At 38.5% G+C, this 24863-nt stretch overlaps 5 protein-coding genes, 1 long non-coding RNA gene and 1 other non-coding gene across 7 annotated transcripts; 2 read left to right on the top strand and 5 right to left on the bottom strand.

The window, feature by feature from the left end:
- Positions 1-2464: 2464 nt before the first annotated feature.
- LOC129798591 (protein FAM50 homolog) lies at positions 2465-3662 on the bottom strand. Its single transcript, XM_055841810.1, has one exon. It carries the CDS (start codon positions 3564-3566, stop codon positions 2526-2528), a length of 1041 nt encoding a protein of 346 aa, XP_055697785.1. The 5' UTR covers positions 3567-3662; the 3' UTR covers positions 2465-2525.
- Positions 3663-7383: 3721 nt separating this feature from the next.
- LOC129798587 (beclin-1-like protein) lies at positions 7384-11548 on the bottom strand. Its single transcript, XM_055841807.1, has 2 exons — positions 11321-11548; positions 7384-8635 (listed from the first exon to the last, which is right to left on the bottom strand). Exons 1-2 carry the CDS (start codon positions 11430-11432, stop codon positions 7470-7472), a joined length of 1278 nt encoding a protein of 425 aa, XP_055697782.1. The 5' UTR covers positions 11433-11548; the 3' UTR covers positions 7384-7469.
- Positions 11549-11586: 38 nt separating this feature from the next.
- On the bottom strand, positions 11587-13023 carry LOC129798593 (abscission/NoCut checkpoint regulator). Its single transcript, XM_055841812.1, has 3 exons — positions 12890-13023; positions 12652-12827; positions 11587-12584 (listed from the first exon to the last, which is right to left on the bottom strand). Exons 1-3 carry the CDS (start codon positions 12935-12937, stop codon positions 11870-11872), a joined length of 939 nt encoding a protein of 312 aa, XP_055697787.1. The 5' UTR covers positions 12938-13023; the 3' UTR covers positions 11587-11869.
- On the top strand, positions 11764-11845 carry Trnas-gcu (transfer RNA serine (anticodon GCU)). Its single transcript has one exon. It is a non-coding gene; the product is annotated as a tRNA-Ser (tRNA).
- A 1012-nt stretch (positions 13024-14035) lies between the features above and the next one.
- On the bottom strand, positions 14036-18039 carry LOC129798597 (uncharacterized). Its single transcript, XR_008751436.1, has 3 exons — positions 16903-18039; positions 15773-15990; positions 14036-14241 (listed from the first exon to the last, which is right to left on the bottom strand). It is a non-coding gene; the product is annotated as an uncharacterized LOC129798597 (long non-coding RNA).
- A 29-nt stretch (positions 18040-18068) lies between these two features.
- Positions 18069-23031, top strand: LOC129798584 (protein cereblon). Its single transcript, XM_055841804.1, has 5 exons — positions 18069-18268; positions 18332-18483; positions 18543-19215; positions 19274-19413; positions 22628-23031. The coding sequence occupies exons 1-5, from the start codon at positions 18193-18195 to the stop codon at positions 22958-22960; spliced, it is 1374 nt and encodes a 457-aa protein (XP_055697779.1). The 5' UTR covers positions 18069-18192; the 3' UTR covers positions 22961-23031.
- Positions 22981-24493, bottom strand: LOC129798588 (E3 ubiquitin-protein ligase FANCL). The gene is made up of 2 exons (XM_055841808.1): positions 24094-24493; positions 22981-24039 (listed from the first exon to the last, which is right to left on the bottom strand). The coding sequence occupies exons 1-2, from the start codon at positions 24160-24162 to the stop codon at positions 23032-23034; spliced, it is 1077 nt and encodes a 358-aa protein (XP_055697783.1). The 5' UTR covers positions 24163-24493; the 3' UTR covers positions 22981-23031.
- Between the last annotated feature and the right edge of the window lie 370 nt (positions 24494-24863).

Here is a 24863-nt window from a genome sequence, read left to right as displayed (position 1 = left end):
GTTCATCAAGACAATCCAGTTTGCCATGGTTTTGGCCAAATTAGTAACTTCAAGCAAAAAAAACTCTTTAAAAGCCCGTGATATAGATTTTGAAAATGGTATGTACACTTCCCTTGAGGACAACAGGGTCATATATGACCCGGGGTTTTTCCGAGTTTTCACGCAATGGAAATTTTTTTTTCCTCTCTGAACTATTATATTTGATCATAAAGCATTAGGAAAAACTCAATTTTACATGAATTCATCTGCTGAATAAAAGTGGGACGCGAAAGAGTTAAATTATAGAGAAGTTCTTTGCGATGTTTCTTTAAAAATTGCCGGAAGTGATCCGTTGTGTGCTTTGTGCATCATTGAAGAGTCCTTTGGAACTATGACCCCATATTCCAAATTCTAACACGAACGAAAAAAGAGAAAATTGAGAGATTCATTATCTCCTCGGAGACATTAAAGTCTCGGACAATCGAGAGAAATCTTTATGGAATGCAGCAGGAATTTACCAGATGACCTCTGAGGATCAAGACACTATAGAGAGATTCTTGAGGATCACATTATATTAAGCAAATTCCCTCGCAACGGGATAAGCGGGATAAAATCTTGGTTGGAATTCCGGAATATGTAACCTCAAAACAGTGTTTTCTGTTTGCTAAACAATTTGTGTTCTCGGCAATAAGTGGACTTCATGAATGTGACCATGAGGAAAATCCTATCATCCAGAAGACTGGACATCATCGAATGATTGGAATGTGTCCTTTTGAAAGAATGGAACAGAAATTTTGAATTTTATGATGGACACAAGTTCAATAGGAAATTGGCTTTTGAATCACTGATTGAGGGATTTGCTGATCGTGCCTAATTTTACCGACGGTTCTGCCTCCCTCAAATGATAATTTGATCCAGAAAAGAAACCACGGAATTTTCCCCATAATTCAGCAGCTCTTCCTGAGATTCACAGAAGGAAATTGCAAGCAGATTATGGATACGATTCTACTCTAGAGGTATAGGAAAATCTCAGATATAAGAACAGAAAATTAATGTACAGTATAAAATTGTAATAAGAAAATTATTAAGAAAATGTATTTTATTTTCGACTTTAATAATATAGTTTTCTAATGTCTGATTTTTTTTTTCTCAAATGGAAAACATTTATTAAAAGATCTCTTTCTGTTTATCAATATCGCGTAACTTCAATTGTGCCTTCCTGTGTCTCTGCTTCAGAAAATCTCCCTCATTATCTATTCCTTTATCTTGCCCTTGTCTGTCAGCCGATTCAGATACAAATGAAGAACTTCACGAGTTGCATTCCAACTACAAAAATCACGGGATCTACTTATTCAACAGAATGTCCCATGGCCATCCTAATTCAATTCCTTACTTTTGGCAGAGATCTTCGGCCTTGATCTCTTCTCCAGCTGGATGCTAGGGTTGAGATCTGCCTTGTGTCAGAAGCCTCAATCAATGTCCAGATGCTCAAATTATTCCCAATTTACATCCGAACGAAAAGTGTTAACAAAATTATTTTGGATTCCAGTAGGAAATCACATCTCCTGAAACGTATACTTTTTCTCCACATTTTTTTTAATTTGCACCTAAATCCACTAAACACATCCCAATAAACTTCAAGAAGTAATTTTTGAATGTTCTGCAGCAGAAAATCATCGAATTTATGTGAAAGGAAAAATGAATTATTGAAGAAAATATCTAATGAACTTGATATTAAACATTTTCTTCAATATTGCTTCCATTTTTTCCATATTTCGCTTCAATAATATTATGGAGAAGTTATATTGACGATATTTGTTTCAGTGTGTAGGAGTAAACAATATTAAAATATAATATGGAAGAAAAACGATCCATATTGAAAGGAATATTGAAGAAATTGCCTACACACTAGACAAATTTCTTCAATAATCCAAATTTATGTCCATATATTTTACTAATGACCCCTAAACATTAGAGAAATTTATGTCCATATTGAAGAGTTTCTCCTATACAAGCGTAGGGAATTTGCTTCAATATGGACATAAATTTCTCTAGTGTGTAGAGAGGCCATAATGTGTAAGCGATTTTCATCAATATCACATACTCTGATTGCAAATATTGATGAAATTTTTTCCTAGTGTATAGACCGGTATAGACAGCTTAACTCTTTCGTCTCTTTTGGGACGAGAGTGCCCAAAGCAGCATATGAATGTTCTGTGAAAATCAATGTTTTTTTTAATTATTCAGAACTGATAAAAATCAGATTCTTGTGGATGATTACAAACTATAAGGATGTCCAAATGTAAGATATTTTTTTCAGGACCTCAATTAATTCCTGAGCTTAGATATTTTTGATTAAAAAATGGTGAAACTGGCTTGCAGCATATGCTGCGGTCCGGAAAGTTAAAGCAAAATTGCTTGAGTACCATGAAGCATGCACATGATGCATATGCTTTTGGTTGAAGGAAATTTGATTTCAACGAACTCGAAGTCACGAATTTATTCACGATTTTACAATTACTTCCTAAACATTCCTGCAGATTTTTCTACTTGGATTTTTTGTCCTTAATGGTGTACTTATCGTAGGTCTTTGTAGGATCATAAGGCTCCCATCGACTGGCAGGAAAAATGTGTTTGTTCCTCTCGTACCAAGATCTCAGAAGAACCTTTCCCGCATGAGATTCTTCCTTTTCGATTGTCGCATCGCTGATCATCCGGATGTCATCGTGAACATCAAATTGGAAGAGTGGTCCACTCTTGCCCCTAGCCTTGGTCACGATAAAGTCATAAAAGGTGTAATGATGTGGCAGTATGAGATCTTCCTTGACGTACATCAACTGATCAGCCATAACCGTCTTCAGCTCACTGAATTCCTTCCTCAGCAGCTCAAGACACTTCTGCAGGAATTGGTAGATGGAATGTCCCTTCTTCATTGTCACACTGCGTCTGTGTCCGGATCCATCCCAGTAACTAAAAGTGATTGTGATCTCTTGGTCTTTAGTTGCAGCTTGCTGAGCCACCCATTCCTGCCTCAGCTCCTCCCTCAGGCGATTTTCCCTCTCCTCCCTCTCCCGATCTGGCAGAAAGGATGTATCCACATCCGGATTCTTTTTGATCTTCTTCTTGGGCTCTTCTTCAATATCCATCCAGTGCTTTCTCTTGTTCGATTCTTCCTCCTCAGACTCCACTTCAGCTTCAGCCTCTTCTTCCTCCTCTTCCAAATTGAATGACAGTGCTTGAATCTGCTTCTGCTGCTTATTCTTCTCAGCCTGCTTGGCTTCCAGTGCCCTCAATTTTTCCCTATCCTTTTCCTCCTTCTTCTGTGCCAATTTCTTTTCACGTTCTCGCACTATGTCTTCCTGCTTGGCTTTCATCTGGTCCAGAGTAACCAAACCAATGGTTGAACTCTTGAGCTGCTGCTCCACAGCATCATAGTGGCTGGCAAATTTGTTCTCAATGTTGTGCACCCGGAGATCCTCCTCAATCTTCTTTTTCCGGAACTCTATCTCCTGCTGGGCTATTTCGCGCTTCTTCATCAACTGCATAGCGCGTCCTGCCTCACTGGCAGCTCCCTTGTAGTGAGCCATTGCGAAAACCTCAGAAGTTTTTAAGAAAACCCCGAAAAACCCGAGAAAACACAAACAAACTCTTTGTTTACTTTTTGATGAAACTGTCAAAATCAGCTGAAAGTTTTCCGCAAGAGGGCGCCACTTGTTCCATTTGAAACAGCGATGCATACGTGCATAACGCTCTTTCGCTTCGCTCTTTGCATTTTTCTTTCCTTTTTTTCAAGTGAACTCAATGTGAACAGACGTGTTTTACTAAGAAATTTATTAAGGCGACGAGTTATTTTTATTAGAAAGTGTCTGTATGTCTCTGAAGACTTGTCTTTGAGAACAAAAGATGACAGCATCATGCAAGAGTGACGCTGATCAAGCTTTCGCGATAAGAGAGTGCTAACGCCACGCAGCTATCTAGGAACAACTCTTGAAGAGCAACATCAGGGCTTCCAATTCCAACTCAAGGTAGACAAGCAAGATCCAACTAAAATCACTGTGTTCCTCCTCATGGGGGAAGAGGAAAAATCATTCAAGTTTTTCTGTCGGGAATCTACGGATACTAGATAAAGGAGATCAAGCAGATCAAGGAGCTTTTCATTGCCCAAGATGCAAAAGCCCAAAAAGTGATGAAGTTCAGAACCAAACCAACAATATCCAAGGCAGTGCCTGCAGTGCATTCATCATGCATTTCAAGAAAAGGGGCTCTGAAGAGTACTAAGTCAGGATTTGAAAGGGGTCAAATAATCTTCCACTTTTAGGTCTTCGGAGACCTACACAGTAAAAAAATGTGTAAAATTTTACTACTATAATAGTGCAAAATTGACCATTTTAGTTGTTTAATTTAAAAATGTTTAAAAAATGCACAATAATTTGGTAATTTATTGTCACGTGATTGAAAATTACCACTATTATATAGTTGAAAAATTTTCAACAACGTTGTTTAATTTGAAAATGTGTAAACTTTTAGCACAATAATAGTGTGAAATCCGTGAAATCGAATAAATTAATTATTTAATTGCGATCTGTGTAAAATTTCTCACTATTATAGTCATAATAGATTTTCAACAATATTTTGTAATTTAAAACTGTTGAAAAATTCTAAAAATTACTACTATTATAATATGATTATAGTTTTTCATATTATATTGTGAAAAAATACACAACTTTATGGTATTTTTTGTCACATGATCAAAAATTAATACTATTATAGTTTGTTCATAATTTTTCACACTATTATAGTTTGAAGCCTTGTGTATTTCAACCAAAGTTGTTGAATTTTTAAACAAAAATTGTGTAAAAATTGTTGAATTTCCATTTCAGACATATACTTCAGTCGAGATGCTTTTCATTGGGCAAAAGACATAGAACATCAAAAATTTATATGCATAATCGTGAAGATCCAAGCATCAGATGTAATTATCTCGCATTAAGGCCTCTACACATTGGGAGCAATTTTTATCAAAAATTTCATTTTTGAAGGAAATTGCACTGCTGTAGGCAGAACTGTCAAAATTCTGTCAAAAATGCAATTTTTAACGAAAATTGCTCCCAATGTGTAGAGGCCTTTAGGGAGGATCCCAAGTACAGGAAAAAACATTACAAATGTCCAAAAAGGCAAATAAAACTAAAATAAAAGAAATGAAATGAAAATTCAACAATTTTTGAGTTTACACACAAAAATTCAACAATTTTCAAATTCAACACTTTAAATTAAACAATTCATTCATTCATTCATTTTCAACCGCTTATCCCTATTGGGGTCGCGGGCCCATGACATCCAATCTAGCAGCCCACGCCTGTCGGTCCTCCGCCACTTCAGGAAGATGTTCGGGTTCGATCCCGAGGCGTTCCAAGGCAAGATTCTGAATTTGATTCAGCCACCTTGTCCTAGGTCTGCCTCGAGGCCGAGGTCTCCTCACAATGGCTTGCATAGCTTTTCTGGGGAATCTTTCTTCATTCATGCGTTGAACATGTCCATACCATCGAAGTTGTGATCTCTCAACCCGAAGAAGCAGCTCCTCGATTCTTAGTTCCTCACGAACGGCCACATTCCTCACTCGATCTCTACGAGTGATTCCCTTTACCGCTCGAAGGTACCTCATCTCGGCAGCTTGTACTCGCGATCTTACCCTTTCGGTCATTACCCAAATCTCATGACCATAGGTGAGAATAGGAATGAACACAGCTTTGAAAACCGATAATTTAGCCGATCGACTAAGCTCGACCTTCCTCAACACGCTTCTGCCAAGCTCCCTCATTACTGCAGAAGCCTGACCGATTCGCGACGAGAGTTCTGCCTCCATCCTACCATCACTCGTGAATAACACCCCGAGATACTTGAACTTCTCCACCTGTGTCAATGAGTCTCCACTAACATGTAGAGTGCATTTCACAGATTGTCGGGAAATCACCATTACTTCCGACTTACCCACGTTCACCTTCATACCTGTTTCGGCACAAACATTTACAAATCGGTCAAGTGTGCGCTGAAGCTTTTCTTCGGAAGATCCAAAAAGAACCAAATCATCTGCATAGAGGAGATGGCTCACCCTGAAATCCCCAATACGAATCGCATTCCGCCCCCGACTGCGTTCCATAATCTTGTCCATGTATATTATGAACAACAATGGTGATAGAACACACCCTTGGCGCAGTCCAACACTCACTTGAAAACCTTCCGATTTGGATCCGTTTACACGAACACAGCTACTACAGTCTCTGTACAATGACTGAATGGCTCCTACCAATTCTTCATCCAGTCCGTACTCGTGCAGTACATCCCAAAGTTGTTCTCTCGGTACTCGGTCATATGCTTTTTCCAAATCTATGAAACAAGCATAGAGTGGAATTGCATACTCCCAAGCCTTTTCGACAATCATCCTCAGGGTAAAAAGCTGATCCGTGGTGCTTCTACCAGGTCTGAAACCGCATTGTTTAAATTAAACAATTTTAAATTAAAATTTTTTTTTCCAAATTTAACACTATAATAGTGTTAATTTTTTTACTGTAGACAATTTCAGCCGCGATAGGGTTAATAATTAGGTTAAAATAATTAAATTACAGTAGACTCTCTCTCAATTGGGAATTTGGGGCAAAATGTCATCCGGTTTATCGATAGATTTGGCCGTCAAAGCCTTTGTAAATTCCACAAAAAAAAAGCTTTCAATTATAAAGTATCACGATAAAATAGGAAGAACTACAGCAAAAGATAATGGGCAAAACCGTCCGAACTTTCGCCACGAATGAGACCTATACTATCGAGTAGGTATTAGCCAAAGGTAACACATCTTTTGTTACGGGACCAACCCCAAAAGTATGTAGAAAAAGTACTAAAGCATAAAACATATGTATAAGAATTGTAATGATTTTTTTTGCAAAACTCCTTTTATACAGTAACGGTCAATCGTATATTGGTCCTTTCAAAGAATAATTTGTAAAAAAGGACTCGAGGAAAATTTTCCTGGAACAAACCATGTCTTTATCTCTTCATTTTCCCTGCAATTTTCTAGATCTTCCTTATAAATCTTTTACCATCCTTCAAATTCATTAAAAAAAAATTGATTGTATCTAGACAAATATCTCTTATATGCAGTGATATTCTGCTCGAAAAAAAGAGGTTACACCTCTAAAGATCGCAGGGTTCTAAAAGATACCGTTATTTAAGTTCTTTGAATATACAGAGAAAAAAATGTTTTAATTAATTATACTCAGAACCTTTTTTTAAAGTGGTCCTGAGAAATCGCAGAAGATACAAAGGCAATTATATGCCGAAAGAAACACTTGGTTCCCTACTCAAGAACCATTGAGCTAGCGGAGCTAGCCAAGATTAAGAAAGGCAATGCAATTTATTTAACATTTTATTTAAATAATCTTCGGGCATCTTTACAATTTGCAGTCTTCTTTTTGCACATTTTCCTCCAGGGAACATGTCTAATCATCCAATTTATCATCTGCAAACTGAGAAGACACCCATGCGAGGCCCCATTTTAGATTTGTCAAAAGAAACTTCAAGGCTTTGGTCCATTGTTCTTCCGAATTGAATTGAATCTTGATGGAATATGAATTCCCAGTGGCTGAATCCTCAATCTTGCCCTTGTCCATTTTGTAGGGCAAACAGAAGCCTGAATCTCCCTTTTCGACTTCGTCTTTGAATTGCTGAAGACAGTCCAGAAAGGCCACCATAGCAGCGTCAAATTTCGTGTCCCAGTAGAAACGGATCCCTCCGGTTCCGTAGAGTGGGAGTTGCTTCCCAGTTTCCAGTTCCTCGATGTACGAGTGATTTCCATAGGGCACGAGTTTGTAGCGCTTGAAAGTGAGATTCATTTTGCGCGCTAGAGCTGAGAGGAGTAGAGCCGTCTGACCCCAAGCTGCATTGATTTCTGACCAGTCCACTGGAGCTGAAGGCAGTCGTCCTAAGCGGAAGTTGTTGATTGTGCCAAAGTGGCCAGAATGCCAGATGTGGAAAGTGACATTGAAGACATTGGTCTTCTTGAGCTTATCCAGTTGCGACTGAGCATAAGCCAGGTGATTTTCCACACTCCTGAATTCATCTTCTGTGGCCATGAGATCTCGACGGTGTTTGGTGTACTCTCGCCAGTACTTCACTTGTTCATCCCTTAGACGCTCCTGTTCGGTCTGCTGGCTCTCAATTGACGCCTTAATGGCTTCCTCTTGAGTCTTGAGCATTGCCAGCTCCGCCACCAATCTCTCTTCCTCCCCACTCAAGTCCGATAGCTCCTTTTCCAGCTGCTCAATGTTGGGAATGTCCTCAGAAGCCTCCAGTTTCTTCAAATACTTCACGTAATCGTTGAAATCATTGTCTGCCAGTTTTAATTGTTCATCCATCATTTCCAGAAGGGTATCTGTGCACTCATCGCAGAGTGGATGATCAATTTCTGAATTTGACGATAGTTTGTCAAACAGCTCAGCCTTTACTTTCATCTTGTGACTGCCCACTTCGCCCTCAGAAACATCCGAGATCAGCATAAATCCATTGGTTCCCGTTCCGGAGTCTGTCAGTCGAAATGGTGGCACAAAGTGGTCAAAGCTCATAGCCTGGGACTCAAGATCCACGTCAATGTTGGAGTTTATTGGCACTGGAGGGAAATTGAAAGAAAATTTCGTAGAAAATTGAAGGGAAAACCTAGGAAAACCAGTGATAAGTCCAGATAAGCTTATGGTAGCTGAGATTCTTTACAGGCGACCACGAAATGCGTGCAACTCGGGGTGCTTGCAACTCGGAATGCGTAAAAATTCTATTGTGAATTGAATTTTGGAGGTAAAGAATCTCGTCGAGCAAAAGTTTTCTATTTTAAATAGTCTGAGTGCAGAAGGCCAACGGAAGAAAAAAAAGTTCATTGAAATCGGTTAATATAAACATAAGAGATAGAGTCCGGTCCATATAGATAAAGTAAGGGTCCGTCCGGATACAGTGGCTTGGTGTAGAAATGGATGGGACCCATCGAAAGATCTCGATCTCAGATACAATATAATATACAGTGGCGACAACATAAATAGCACACCTTCAGCGATTTTCTATTTTGATGTTTTATGATACAATATCAATCTTTATACCTGATTATTCTTTATTTTTTAGAAAATATAATCTCCATTATAAATAAAAATGATAATAATTTAATATTTGTATATCTGTTAAAACTATGTGTTTTTCTCTTTTAATGAATTTATGTATAATTCGTGCGGCCAATTTAAATAGCACACTTTCGTTTTCTCTGAGAATATTACCTAAAATTTTGTTTTATTTTAAAATTCATTATATTCCTGTATTTTTCATCATTTGTTGACATTAATGCCACAAATTTTCGTAAAATAAAGTTATGATAACTCAAAAATCATGGACCGTAGACTCTCACTCAATCGGCTCTTTTTCAATCGGGCGAAAAAATTTGTTGACAATTTTCACGTTTAATTATGAAGCTAATTTGCTCAAATTCGCTGTAGTTCTTCCTATTTTATCGTGATCCTTTATAATTGAGCGTTTTTTGTGGAATTTACAAAGGCTTTGACGCCCAAATCTATCGATAAACTGGATGACATTTTGCCCCAAATGCCCAATTGAGAGAGAGTCTACTGTAAGTAAAGCCTTTGGTGCAAATGTACAGGTTTTACGTAAAAAAGTTTAGGATAACTAAGATTTTTTTAAAATAAATTGTGTTGTGCAAGGAAGAGACTGAATATTTCAATAATTTGGCTTCGGGGTGTCCCTCAGGGCTCAATTCTAGGACCCATCTTATTTTCACTTTTTATTAACGATCTTCCGCAAGTCTTCCGTTATTGCGGTTATCACTTATACGCAGACGAACTTCAGGTGTACTGCTCTGGGGATCCGTCCCATTCATTTTACACATTTGAGGCCATCAATGATGATCTCTCAAGAATTAGTCAATGGGCTGACTGCAACGACCGTCTTCTTAATCCTGCTAAATCTCAAGCCTTAATCATTCACTTCAGGTGGAGGAATCCTGAACCTCACCCAGTTTATATCTCAAATGAAGTGATTCCTTTCACTTCAAGGGCCAAGAACCTGGGTATTATTTTTAATGAAAATCTGACATGGTCTAATCACGCGGCTGAGATTTACAGGAAAGTTTTCCTCACTTTGCGCACTTTGCGACGCCTTAAGTTCTTCACGCCTCAGGGTACAAAGCTTCTATTAGTCAAAGCTTTAATTGTTCCTTTCTTCACGTACGGGACTGAACTATTTTTCAGTGCTAACGCTTGAACACAGGCCCGAATGTGTAGGGCATATAACTCTTGTTTGCGGTATGTCTTCGGACTCCGAAAGTTTGATCATATTTCTCCTTGAGTGGATTCAATCCTTAGTCTTCCTCTATTTCCTTATCTGGAGACTCGTGCTGTAGACTTTATCTCACGGTTCATCAACTAGGGCTTCGTATCTCCGTGTGCCCAGTTCAGGTTGTCGCATTCTCCGCGACTCCCTATTTGTTGAGGGAATCGTTCTTTGGAATAATTTACCTCGCGAGCGGAAGAGGCAGCTTATCCTTAGATTTGTGGGTGCCGCGCGCTCCTCGTGCCCCACATGAGTTTTACTTACTTTTGCTTTACTTTAAATTAAAGCTTACTATAAATATAATTTTATACTAATTGTATAGAGGACAGATTGTCCTATTATTTTCAAATAAATTGAATTGAATTGAATATCTACACTACATGAAATACAATCACATTAGAATAGTGCCAAATCCTGATTTAATTTAATTTCCAAATAGAATTCGTAAAACTTTCAGGTTTTTTCTTCATATTCAAAATGTATTTATATTCAAGTTCATTTATTATTATTACTTTTATCATTTAATTAAAAGCATAATTTTCCGAAAAATAAGGCATACATTGCTGTGTTCGAAACTGTGCTATTTATCTTGTCGCCACTGTATGGGTTCTCCCGAGTTCCCTGAAAAATGTATAGGGTCACCGAATTCCCTGTAAAATGTATGAGTTCCCTGACAAAATGTATGGGATCCCCAGGTTCTTTGACAAAATGTATAGGTTCCCTATGATCCCCGTGGTTTTCCTGATAAAATTTAAGGAATCCTCAGGTTCCCTGAAAAATTTATGAGTTCCGAGTTCCCTGAAAAAATCCATGGGTACCCCGCAAGTTCCCTGTAAAATGTATGGATTCCCGAGTTCCCTGGACAAAATGTATGGATTCCCCATGTTCCCTGTGCTTTCCTTGACAAAGTTCCCTGACCAGGTTCGCTCAAATTCCCCGAAATGAGTTATCTATCCCCTTGTTTTCTTACGTGAAAGTTCAGCCAATTTGTGTTCATCAATTCTGTCGAAGGAATCATCGATCTTGATGGGTTGCAGACATCTCTGGCAAGCAAAACTCACACTTATTCTCCCATCACCCATTTTTCTTTAATTTTCACTAGATTATCCTTATTTTAAGTGATTTTCAACTTGATTGTTTTTCCTTCAGAAAATGTCAACAAAACAATGGCGAATCATGTCCACGACACTAGCGACCTCTTGCGGAATATTTATACAAAGAAAAAAATCTCTGAAACAATCTCAAAGAATTCACATTTATTCAATTTTTGCAAATATTTATGAAAAATATGGAAAGTTTAGCGTGCAAAGTCATTAAAAAATACGCGGGGAGTGATAAGGAAGTCGGCAAAGGTCAATTGAAGGTTCCGTCGAGCCGTACACTCTTATAGTAGATTAACCAAGGATATTTTTAGACGAGGTGGCCGAGTGGTTAAGGCGTTGGACTGCTAATCCAATGTGCTATGCACGCGTGGGTTCGAATCCCATCCTCGTCGACCTTTATTTTTTTTCCTCAGTTCTCAATCATGAGCAGTGGCTTTTCTCTGATAGCGTTTAGTTCGATGGCTCTTGTATTCTTCGTCATCGTGGATGTCCTTGAAGCACTCCCTGCAGAAGAGTTCCCCATCGCAATCAATGCAGCGTATTATAGCATCTTCGTTGCAGACAGTGCACCAGGGCAATTCCTCTGTGTCTTTTGATGGTGCTGGGAGGCTGCTGATGAATTCCTTCTCCTCAGGAGTGAGGATATCACCTTCAAGAGCCGATTCTGCTATGTATCTCTGAGCAATCTTCTTTGCAGTTGTCTCTTCATCTTCGCTCTCTTCATCTACGGGCTCTACGGGGATTGTTGTTGGTTTGCTGGAGGCTCCTGGGGTCAGGGGATTTTCTTTGAGAGCTGCTAGTCGTTTCTCAATATCCTTGGCTGGATCGTGAGCTTCCCTAATGCTCACTTCTTCAGAATACTGCTTTAGCAATTCATTCATTTTCTCCTGATCGGATCTTTTGTCCACAGCAAAGAGGTGAGCATTGGAATATTCTTTATACTGCTGCCCTCTTAATTCTGCCAATCTCTTCCTCATCTCCTCTTCGGATGGAACATCCTTTGGTTGCCTGTCTTCTCGCAATTTTTCCAAACGCTGCCGAATCTCCTCGTCCTTGTCCATTGCAGGGAGTTTAGGCTGATTCAGCTGACCAGGCTGATTGGATGTAGCTTCTGCTAGCTTCTCAATTCTCCTGCAGAGCAATTAGAGAAATGAGTCACTGAAAACACAAACAAATTGCAAACTCTATGATTAATTACTTAAGATAAGCATCCGGAACTGGACGTTCTGCTCCATCTGCTTCAGAAGATCCAGATTTTTTTGCATTATTGCTGAAACAGGAAAGGCACACTTTAATTTTCTTCTTCTCCGGGGACCCCAGAGAGTACTTCAGGCAGTTCTTGCAGTATGCAAATCGACAATTGGGGCATCCCATCTGGAATTAACAATTTAACAGTCAACCCTTGCATGTCATTCAATGAATTTTGCAAAATTTACCTCTTTGAGGAACAATCCATACTTTTTTGCACACCCGCGACAGGACATATTCCGGGAAATTGGGTAATTTTTCCAAGAAAAATCTCAAGTGAAAAATATTTTGGTGGACAAGGGTGGGGAAGATTGAGGTCCCTATAAGAAAAATCCGGCGCGATCCAATGGAAATTCCATTGGTAACAGAATGGAATGTTCCATGCGTCCACTTGGTGAAATCCACCCTTTATCCCCCTGGATTCCCCTGTAGAAGTACATTGTAATTTTGCATTGGCGCGTCACGCAATTTCCATGGGAATCTACCAGCCTCGGTGGTGGTGTTATCCAGTGGAAATCCATGGGCATTCCCGTTGAAATTCTAAAGCTGCCGCATGGTAATTTCCACTGGTACTCTATGGGAAATCCATGAGTACTCTCGGAAAATTGGCCGGTATTTTCCCATGGGACACCAAGGGAATTCCTGTGGTAAGTTCCGTACCTGGGAGGGGTAATTTCCACTGGTACTCCACTGGCACTCCATGGGTGATCTCGGAAAACCGGCCGGTATTTTCCCATGGGACACCAAGGGAATTCCTGTGGTAAGTTCCGTACCTGGGCGGGGTAATTTCCACTGGTACTCCACTGGCACTCCATGGGTGATCTCGGAAAACCGGCCGGTATTTTCCCATGGGACACCAAGGGAATTCCTGTGGTAAGTTCCGTACCTGGGCGGGGTAATTTCCACTGGTACTCCACTGGCACTCCATGGGTGATCTCGGAAAACCAGCCGGTATTTTCGCATGGGATACCAATGGAATCCACATGGTAAGAGCTGTACCATGTCATTCCACTGGCAGACCATTGCGTTGGCAATTCATGGATGTTAAGAAATGTTTCCTCTTGATGACTTGGTGCTGGAAGAGAGCGATGGCGATGCAACAGAAGATCCTCTTTTAGCACTATACTCTTCGAATGCGGCGAAAGTATTGTCATATCGATGATACTAAGAATCTCTTGGAGTTGACATGTCAATTCTATGCGACCTTCTTTTTTTTATGCCTAATGAAATATCTCCATTCTATTAAAGAATATACTTTTCTGTAAGCGTTCAGGCAATTTTTGTACTTCAGATTATCGTTCAAGCTTGAGACTAAAGTAATAACACTGGTCATATATATAGCAGAGAACATTTTATTTCATGTATTAACTTCACTTTTTTAATAAAATTAAAAAAAAAATAATACATTTAATTTAAAAAAAAAATCTAATTAAACTTCAAATTAATTTAATGTTCAGATACATATATAAAAAATATTGACGTGATTGAAAAAATATTTACATTATAATGAATTACAAAAGAAGCAGGAATCGTTGATCACCTAGAAAGAAAAGTTGAAAAAAAGTAACCGTTACTAGCCACTCATCCAAATTTTCATGAGCATGACTTGATTTTTAGAGATAGGTATGCCTAGCTAATTTACGTAAATAAATGTGCACGCTGAAATTCCCCATTGACTAATAATAAATAATGCTGGCGCGACATTCCATGAAGGAACTGGGCCTTCCCGCAAGGAGATTTCTAGACATGCTATATTATTTTTTCTTGTACGGGATGAGGTTGCCAGTTCCATGCCCCGTGGAGTCAAGTGCAGTGAAGCTCACTGGATGCAATCCGAACACCTTTAACGCCAGAAAACTTCCTGGTGACCTAAAGGGGATTCGAAACCGGGACACTTGCATCATAGAGCGAGTGCTCTACCACTTGACCCATTGAGTGCCAAATATTCCATTGAATAATGGCTCTGAAAAATTACCCACAGCATATAAAAAATACAAATATTTACGGAAATATAATTTTATTGGGATTTCTCTGAAATTTTGGTTCTTTTTTAGACCAATGGCTTCTCGCCGCATTTTTTTTAATATTCCCTTCATTAAGGAGTTGACGACAAAGCCCCTTCCACGATAATGGATCGTTTTCTTCCACTTCCTCGCAAAATCCGCCGAATTTTCGGCTGTCTGGCCTGCTTCCTGAGATTTGTCTTCAAAATTACCCAGTATTTCTCAATCTTCCGGACTGCAGGACAGGTTAAACATCTTTCCCACAGCCTTAGAATTGGAATCCTTTGAAAAGATGATCGTTGTGTTTCCGGGACCTTGTTTTAGTACGTTGATGATGTTTGCCGGTTCGATGGGGAACAGCCTAAGTTTTATAGGTTATGAAACCATTCCTCTTTTTGTTTTTATAGACCAAGCTCCATAAAAAAAGAATAATGCTGGGACCCACCTCTTTCCATCTGCAAAGCTTCTCAAAACACATTCATATGTTGTCTAATGATGAATATGAAAATAAATATGGCCTATACAACGAGTGATTCGGGATTTTCTGCCGTCTTGCCCGATGAGGTCGGTCTTGAAGTCGGTGGCAGCCGCAGATGTTTTAAGAGAAAATAAATCTATCTATCTATCTATAAAAAAGGTATATATTAAAGAGTAAAAGAGTATTTAGTAGAGTAAAATAGGAAAAAGGATACTTACTAAAAAAAAATCAAAATGTTCACTTAATTTCACTTCGAAAGTACAAATCGACAGGTCCGGAGGCGTCGATAAGCTAGTGGCGAGAATTATCGACACTAGCGACAAAAATGCAAGTTATTATCTCGATTGTCCATAAATGGACATTCGACAATAGCGATGGATCACAATGAGACAGTTATTATTTCACCTGATTAATAAATTATCTTGAAATGACATCGACGAAAAAAAACGAAGTCCGAATCCTCCTGAATTTGACTGCATATCATACGAATCGAAAATTCATCGTGCACACGCTACTTTAATTTACTACAATAGTGCTATTGTATGTTTTTTTTATAATTTGGTAGACTACAAATTATTAAAGACACTCACCTTACACAGCTTACGATTTAGACGATAGATAGATGTATGAGTAGATTCAGACGATTTCAAATCTCGCTGAGTATATGGCCCAGGTACTGCTGAAGTGTTCTTTGGTAATGGAATTGCTGGCGTTGCCTTCTTACGCTTTCTGCATGGCCTATTGCTGTCTTTGATTTGACCGACTATTTTGGCACAGGACTTCATCGCCTTATCGTGTATAATATGGTCTATAAAATATGAAAAGCTTATTTATTTTATTTGTTTATACAAATAATACAAATCCATTTCTATACAAGGAGCCCACATTGCTCAGGGCTTCTCTCCTATTTCTTCCAGAAAATCGTAGATATTGTATAGGATTTCCTTGATCATTTTATTGAATGTACCCAAAATACTAACGCTGATCAGATTATTCTTCATACTTTCACAAGGAAATCCCCTAAATTCTTAGGATTGTGTTGTAAATTTTCAGAAATACCCAAGATAAAAGTGTTTGTTGTAAGATTTACCAGAGAAGGGAAGCAGTATGAGCCTCCTTATCAACATGGGTGTCTATAATATATTTAACAAAATATACAAGAAAATCCCAAAAATCTCACGTTTTCTGCGGAAGCGCAGTAAAAATCTTCTGAACAATAAAATAAAATTAAAAAAAAGAGAATATTTTACAAAATATATAAGAAAAATCTAAGAAAATCTTTGCATTTTTGGAGGAAGTAGGTAAAATCTCTTGTTCATTATAGCTTTCTTGGGTATTTTCAACAAAATATACAAGAAAAAATTTTGCATGACTTTCCGGAAAGCGAATAAACAGCAATAAAATGGATTTTATGTGCTGTTGAATTGTGAATATATAAGAAAAATCGGCGCGATCCAATGGAAATTCCACTGGTAACAGAGTGGAATTATCCACGTGTCCACTTGGTGAATTCCACCCTTAATCCCCTTGGATTCCACTGGTGAAGTATATTGTAATTTTGTATTGACGCGTCACGCAGTTTCCATGGGTATCTACCAGCCTCGGTGGCGGTATTACCCACTGGATATTCAAATATCTCAACTAATTTGGAAAATATTCAAGAAAAACTTGTGACTCAAAGTTGATTTGACGGTATTTTCTTTTCTAAATGGCGTCTTACCTTGTCAACACAAAGAATGAGACGGAGAAGATGATTTTTTTGTGTTTCGCGCACTAAATTTCTTTATTTCGCATTGAAAACCGTGTCACTTTATTTAACTAGTTCTATTGTTCATCCCGCACACTTTTGTCACTGGTTTTTCAAAGTTTTAATTGTATTTTTTTCACAAATAACTGCACAAGAACCAATTCACCACGACTTCCAGAAAAATCCGTGAGCAATGCGCGTGCGCTGAAATGGCGTTATTTACTCATCGAACGCATCATCGACTCGTCGATTACATTTGAAATACAGAGACCGTTGTGATAAATTCTTTCGATTAATATTAAAATAGACATATCGCAGAGTGAAATCTTTTTTTTTTTAATAAAATAGAACACTGGAACTTTCCATGGTGCTCCACACAAATTCTTCTAGAATTTTCCACCTGGAAGTAGGAATTCACCACTTTGAAGTTTCTATGGGAAAACCTTCGGAGTGCCCATGGTGATTTCCATCCATCACCAGGGAAAATTTCACTGTTGTTTCACTCATATAACCGTGGTGAGAAACCACAGGATTACCAGTGGATATTACCATGTGTATGAGTGTATATAACCGTGGGAGAACCAAGGGTCTTCCACTGGATGTTTACACTGGAATATTCCACTGGTACTCCACATGAATTCCTTTGGGATTTTCCATCTGAAAGATGGAATTTTCCACCTGGAACTTTCTACGGGAAAACCCTTGGACTACCCATGGTGATATCCACTCATCACCCTGGAAATTTCCACTGTCATTCCACTCATATAACCATGGTGGAAAACCAGAGGATTACCAGTGGAAATTTCCGGGGGTATCACTGAAAAATCCCTTGGGAAACCCCATGGACTACCACTGGATATTGCTGCTGGAAATTTCCACTGGTATTCCGCACGGATTCCATGGGAGTCTACCCGTGGTATATCTCAAAGGGAAAACCACTGGATTAACCCTGGTGTTTTCCACCCATATAAAGGGAAATTTCCGTCCTTATTCCATGCGGAACACCAGGGGTAAGAATCCAGGTGGAAAGCTAAGGGATCTCCAGTGGTTATTTCCATGGGCACTCATGGAAATATCCGGTCTGTCATCCGTGGCTGGATCCATTTCTTATAGGGGTATGTCAAAGAACTGTCAAAAAATTCACCACCGAAGGGGTATTTTTGTTTTTCTTTCGAGTGTTTTGGTGAAAGAGTGCAGAGAAAAGTTAAATTTTCCTATTGAAAGTCACTGAAAATCTAGTGAAAAGTCCTCGTCGGTCAAAGCATGGATCCGGAGGAAAACGGTCAGGGTGAAGAAGCTGACTGGGAAGAGGTTGTTGAGATGTTTTCAGACTCTTCAAGTAAGTTTTTGCGTTCTATTTTTTCTTCGTGGGGGAAAATTTTATCGGAAAATCTCTTTAAAGTGGATGAAGATGATGCCCGGGAGACAGAAGAATCATCCAGTAGTAGATTTGCTGGTCTCAGGCATTTCAATATCGTGCGCATTAGGGATGCTTCGTGGTTTTTCCGGGAATTCCGGGGATTCAATCGTCCCTTCAGTTCTGGAAGTGAGGAGGTTCGTGGGCAGATTTTGGGGGTTTGAGGGGATTGTTTGTTAGGAATTTTGTGTTTCAGGAAGTGCAATTGACAACCCCGCCAAATGAAGAGAGTGAGAATTCAGATGGAGCAAGTACCAGCAACAATCAACCCCAGAATTTTGACACAGAACTACCTACAAATCACTCATACCTGGGCAGAATGGAATCTGTGTCCGGTGTGGAGTTCTATGAGCCGGGAAAGAGGTACAAAATTCACATTTGTCCCCATCATACTGTCATCTTTCCCGGGGAAATCCTCCCAGTTATCCTGTCAACAAGCCAGGCTTTTCATCTGACGGCTCAGAGTGGAGGACACTCAGTTGGCCTGGTCTTCCCGCCAGTCGGCAATGAACAGTTTGGCGTGACGTGTCAGATGTACGAGCGAAATGTGAGAAATCCGCTGTGGAAGTCCGATCTGAGGGCGAAGCTGAGAGCTCATCAGAGATTCAGGGTTTGCACAGATACATCCACTCAGCCAGTCTTTCTGGGCGATGTCCGGGAGGTTGAAGTGGAGATTCTGCCAGAATTGTCCCTGGGAGATCCTCTCAGTGGTCACTTCCGGGGGAGTTTGCATAAATTTCTGCCCAAATCAAAGCGCGTTAAACTCTTGTACTCTCATGCTCGCGTCTGGCCACTCTTTGTCTACGAGCAGTATGACATTGGAAAGGTCATGATGAAGATTAAGCACTTTGTGGCATCCCACAAAATTGGTAATTCCCCTTTTTGTCTAAAATTGAAACCTTTTCTGATCTTCTAATTTTTGAACAGAAAATATGCCAATTGATCCCATTGTCTGCTCATTCTGGTCGGCTAAGAATCTTCCTCTGGAGCAGGCGGACAGGGAAAAGATCTTCGCCACGAATTTCGTGGAAGTGAGGATGCAGATCATTGCTGAAAAGCTTAATGATGTGAGTACTGAAAGTTTTCTTGATCATTCCAAAGGGGTCATTCATTCCAATATTTCACTGACAAGGGATTCTGGTTTCTTGGGTTCCGCTAAACGGGCTATATCGCTTTTCTCATTGAGGAAACACGGGAAACACAAACCATTTTGTCAGAAACACAAACCAGAAAGGTTTCTTGAAACTTTGAAGCTAATACAAGAAACAATGAAACATTCAGAAATCCGGGAATGCATTTAATAAACTCGGAAAAAATTCTAAGAGCCCGTGAACGTTTCTGAGGACACGAAAACTAATTTTAGAAGAACGGAATCATTTCTAAAATTCCGAAACGCTTTCTACTAGCGAGGAAACAATTTATGACGTTTTTTTTAATTCAGAACAAATTTAGAAACACAACCTTTTAAACACTTTACACTCGTGGAAAATTCAGGAATCACTGAACAATTTATAATATCCAGAAACGCTTTTAAGAAACACGGAATTTTTTTTTTATAAATGTAGAAATTCATTTAAAAAAACACTATTTGTTTAAGTCTAAAACGGATTTATTGAACATGCAAGAAACTCAGAATCATTTCTAGAAACCTAGAATCACAAAAACGCAAAAACAGACACAAAAATGATTTTATAGAGGCGGGAACACATTTAGAAAGCATTGAAGCATTTTTTTTCGAACTCAAAAACACATCTAGAAACCCATGAACTTTTTTGAAAAACACGATTTCGTTTGTGAAACATCCAAAAAACACAGAACACTTTCTGAAATCGTAAAAATGCTTTCAAGAAAAAAAAAAAGAAATACTGAAATATTTTTATAAATGCAAAAATCCATCCAAATATACAAAAATGTTCTCCAAACTTGAAAATATTTTTATTCCCCTCTACATACTAAACAAATTTATATCCATATTGAAGCAAATTCCCTACACTTGTGTAGGAAAAATTCTTTAATAGGGACATAAATTCCTCCAGAGTGTAGAAACCATTAGGATCATGGAAAGGTTTTTAAAATTATAAAAAGAAATTTCTTGGAGACGAACACATCCATCGAAGAAACACGTAATCATTTTAGAATTGCAAAAACGCTTTCGAGAGACATTGTTATTTTTTATGTAAAAAATAACAGCGAGCCAAATTCAGGATTTTTTTTATCATAAATAATTTAGTTAAGGAATTAATAAGGCTTCTGCAAGAAAAAATTCCTAGATATGGACATCCTTATGGTTTATTTTGAACCACAAGAATGGACTTTGTCGATTAGAAATAGTCCAAAAAAAAACTGTTATTCTCAGAATCTAAATTTTCTTTTGGGTTAAGCGATCTTCATACTAGACTCCCGACGGTCTCAAAATCCTAAATACCAACCAATCTTATTGCTTTTTCAGAATTTAAGAGGTAATTTGTCCTCAATAATCCAATCCTAAGTTAATTTTTTTTTCAAAAATTCTTGATTGTTGAAAAATTAGAGCAGTGAAGCCATATTACTAAGTCTTAGGTCCGTAGCCCGTATTACAGAGACTCCCAAAACGAGCTAAACACGATGAAGCATTTTTTTTTGATACTTGGAAACACTAAAATGTAAATTCAAAAACGTTCATATAAGTGCAAAAACGAGTCGAAGAAATACGAAAACATTTCTGAAAGTTGAATAAATTTGTTAGAAACTAGGTATACTTTCGTAAAATCGAAAATGTAATATCCAAAAAAAATACGAAAATGAATGCAAAACGCAGGAACGTGAAAACGTCTTTTCAAGAAATACGGGATGTTACTAGAACCGCGGAAATCGATCCAAAAAACTCGAAAACGACTCTAGGAGTGAGAAGCAGTACAAGAATACACTTCTATTAATTCGAAAACTCTTTCAAGAAATATTAAATTGTTTACTTAACTCTTTCCGGACCACAACATATCCAGCGAACGAATTTCAGTAAAACTCACTTTATTATACCTTTTAGTGGTTAAATATGATACTTTTACAGAGAAAGAATTTTCTCCGCCTCTGGAAAATTGGAAAATTCATGGGTACTCTCGTCCCCAAAAGAACGCAAAGGATACAAACTTCAATTTTCCCAAAGCCAATATTATCGATTTTGTAAACTATTTGTGCGTGTCAAAAGACTTCTGTACGATGTTGATAACTAAAACAAGGTGAATTATTAGCCAGTATCTTGTGGGATGTCCAGGAAGTGTTAAAAAAGACACCCAGCTCCTGCTTGCCAACAGATTCCTCATAATATTTTGCACATAACACTTTAAAACACATTTCTTTCAACACGATGTTATTGTAGACACATTAAGCTTTCTCAAAAGCGTAAAAGACACTTCTTGGACAATCAGAATTCACCAAAATCAGGAAGAATAGGAAAAACTTCCCTGAAAGCAATCTCCCGCGATGCCAAATGTCAAAATTCTCGGCCATATTGGCAAAAATGTCACTCCCGCTTGAAATTTTGTTACAAGGTTGGTGTCAAAAAGCAAATGACGGGCATTGGCGGGATAACCTTGCATTTGACCTTTAGATTTTTGGGGACGAGAGTACCCATAAAGTTTGAACAAGTTTTTTGAAAATTTAAGAAAAAATTGTTTTTTCGAATTCATGTAATCTGTAATTGTTAGTTATCATACTTATTGGCCCCGAGAGATTTTTCCTTATTCTGGTCTAGAAATATCAAAAAAGTCACAATATCTCCAAGGAAGCAGAAAATCGAAAATTCACGATTTTTGAACAAAAATATCTAAGCTCAGGAGTTAATTAGGATCCTGCAAAAAATATCCTAGATTTGGACATCCTTATAGTTTGTAATTATCCAGAAGAATCGGATTTTTATCGATTCTAGATAGTCTAAAAAAATTGTTTCCATGGGTACCCAGTGTCCCAAAGGAGACGAAAGAGTTAACAAGAGAAAGATTTTTTATGGAAAAATAGAAAATATTTTTAGAAATACAGAAACATAAAAAAGATGAAAAACTTCATGTTTCTAGAAATAAAAAATCATGTAACGCATTTTTGTTTTATGAGTTGCCCCTTTAAAATATTCGCTCTTTAGCAAGATAATTACTCGAGGGTTCTTGTTCTTTGGTTTTAATTAAATGAAGCTTGATCGTCTTTTAAAAAAATGTGTAAACTTTCGAGAACATGGGGAGTTCCTGTGACGAACACTAGGAGCGCTGTGGGAGCGAAAATCAATTTTCTGTTTAATTTTTGCCTTTGAAGCCTTACTACTATCACTGCGGAGAGTGTCAGCAGAAGGTGGCAAAGTTCAGTGAGGTGTTTGCAATGTCCAAGGATGGCGTTCTGGCCAGTTACTGCAATCCCGGGGGCTATATTCATGACACAGTGACGCTGTTTGGAGTGGAAGAGGATTCTGTGACTGTGGAACGCTCAAAATCAACCCAGTTCAGCTGGTTCCCTGGCTATGCATGGAAGATTACGGTTTGTGCTCGGTGCCAGAGGCATCTGGGTTGGCAATTTGTGGCTGAGAAAAAGAATCTCAGGCCACGATCCTTCTTTGGACTAACTCAGCGAAGTATTGTGCTGAAACTTTAAATATATTTAAGAGATTGATGTCTGTATCTATAAAAATGAATTTATAATATAAAATTTATGTATTTCTTCAATCAATTATTTTCATCAGCTTCCAATTGGAGGAATGTTGTAAGTTTCTCCCGGCAGAATGGGCATTGGCCCATCGCCAGGGTGAACATTGTTTTGCTGCTTCGGAGGGTAACAAAATAATTTTTGAGGCACTGAAGGTGGAAGATTACGTTGCATTTGGTATTGTCACAGCTGATAATGGGTATGCTGCTGCCCTGGAGGTAGTCAAAGCAGATGTTGCAGGGAGTTTCGACATCATTTTCTTTCATTGGGAAATAAATCATGTCGTACATTCTCAGGAGATTTTTGTGAACGTCCATTTCGGAGTCCCAGTCAGCGATTTTTTCATTGTAAATCTCCCTCAGGGGTTCCACTTTGGCAATGGGTCCGATAAAATTCAGGCTGATTTGGGAAGGAATCAGGGGATCAATGGAGATTTTGAGGAAGATTTTTTCGCTGAATTTTATGATTCTGTGAGTGGTTTTTGTGGTGATTTCCGGGGGTCCAACGACAAAGCACAGCTCGTCGATTGTGTGCATGTTGTCGTAGAACTCCACCAGTTGGCCTAGGAATGACTGGAAGCTAGCCATGTGGGACTCAATCGTGCCAATCTTCCAGAACATCTCACCAGGAAGCGCGGGAAGGCTGTGATCTGTTACTTTCACTTGAGCTCTGTCGGAAACTGCGAATTCTAGGAAGTGCTGCTCATTCCCAGACATCCCAGACACTCTGATCTTTGTGCAGTCACTGGACATTTCAACGACATTCCCGGATTTCTCAAGGAAATCCAATTGATTGAACATCTCCTCAAAACGTGCAACCCCGCTCATAATATCATCAGTCTCACTGGAGTCATCGCAGAAATTGCCTTCTAGGTGCATCTCCAGACGTTTGACATAAGCTTGGGCAGTTTCTCCATCATCCGGAGGAAAATCCAAGGATATCTTCTTGGAGAGGTCAAAGACTTCAAGTTTCACTTTTCCCGCCAATGGATATTCAGGGAATTTGACGATGATTTTGAAGAAATTCTCCTGAAAAATTGTACGTTATATTTACGAGGTAAACTAATTCACCCTCTGCCTTACTTTTACTGTGAAAAATCCCACAAATTTGTGGATTTTCTCGTCAATTTCCAGGAAATTCTCAGTATGCATATTTTAGGTGTGATTCCTTCTAATCATTTTAGGTGTGTTTCCTTATAATCACACCTATTGTAATCCGCGGATTTTCTCAAAGTGCTCCGATCGAGCTGAAATTCACAGGGTATATGTTTTGAACATCCCTGATGCCGAAAATCATAAGCCGGCAATTTCGGGTCCGGCTGCCGTCCGGCCATCCGTAGTACGCAATATCTCTGGTTTGGATAGAGATATCTTCATAATTTTTTTTTAAATATATCTACGCGCGCGTACGACGATTTCTGTGCTATTAGTTTTATGAAAAACCGGTTAAAAATCACGTTTTGTAGTTTATCTCGAAATCTAAGCATGCGATTTTGAATTTTTTAAGTTTATCTTGTAGCCCAGAAAATTTAGACCAATTTAAAAAAAGAAATTAAGACATTCGTCGAACGGTTCTCGAGATATTTCACCTTAACCCATTCCTTACCATTGTATTATACATCATACGCAAATTGAGTGATTTTTGTTGATTTATTTCTGCGCAATTTTTATCTGAATTGCTGTCGGGAATGGATTTTTAGTAACGTTAGTTATTCAGTTACTTGACAAAAATAGTCAGAGAAAGATGAAAATATATTTTGTTATTATTTTCTTGCTTCGCGGAAGGTCATGCAAAATTTTTGCTCAAAATGGAGGACGGAAAATTTATTAAAATTGGCCCCTTTCCTCTTTCC

This window comes from Phlebotomus papatasi, chromosome 1 (assembly GCF_024763615.1).
Source record: "Phlebotomus papatasi isolate M1 chromosome 1, Ppap_2.1, whole genome shotgun sequence".
Lineage (NCBI taxonomy): Eukaryota > Metazoa > Arthropoda > Insecta > Diptera > Psychodidae > Phlebotomus > Phlebotomus papatasi.
Note: the sequence above shows the minus strand (reverse complement) of the source record. Positions and strands in the feature narration are given on the sequence as shown.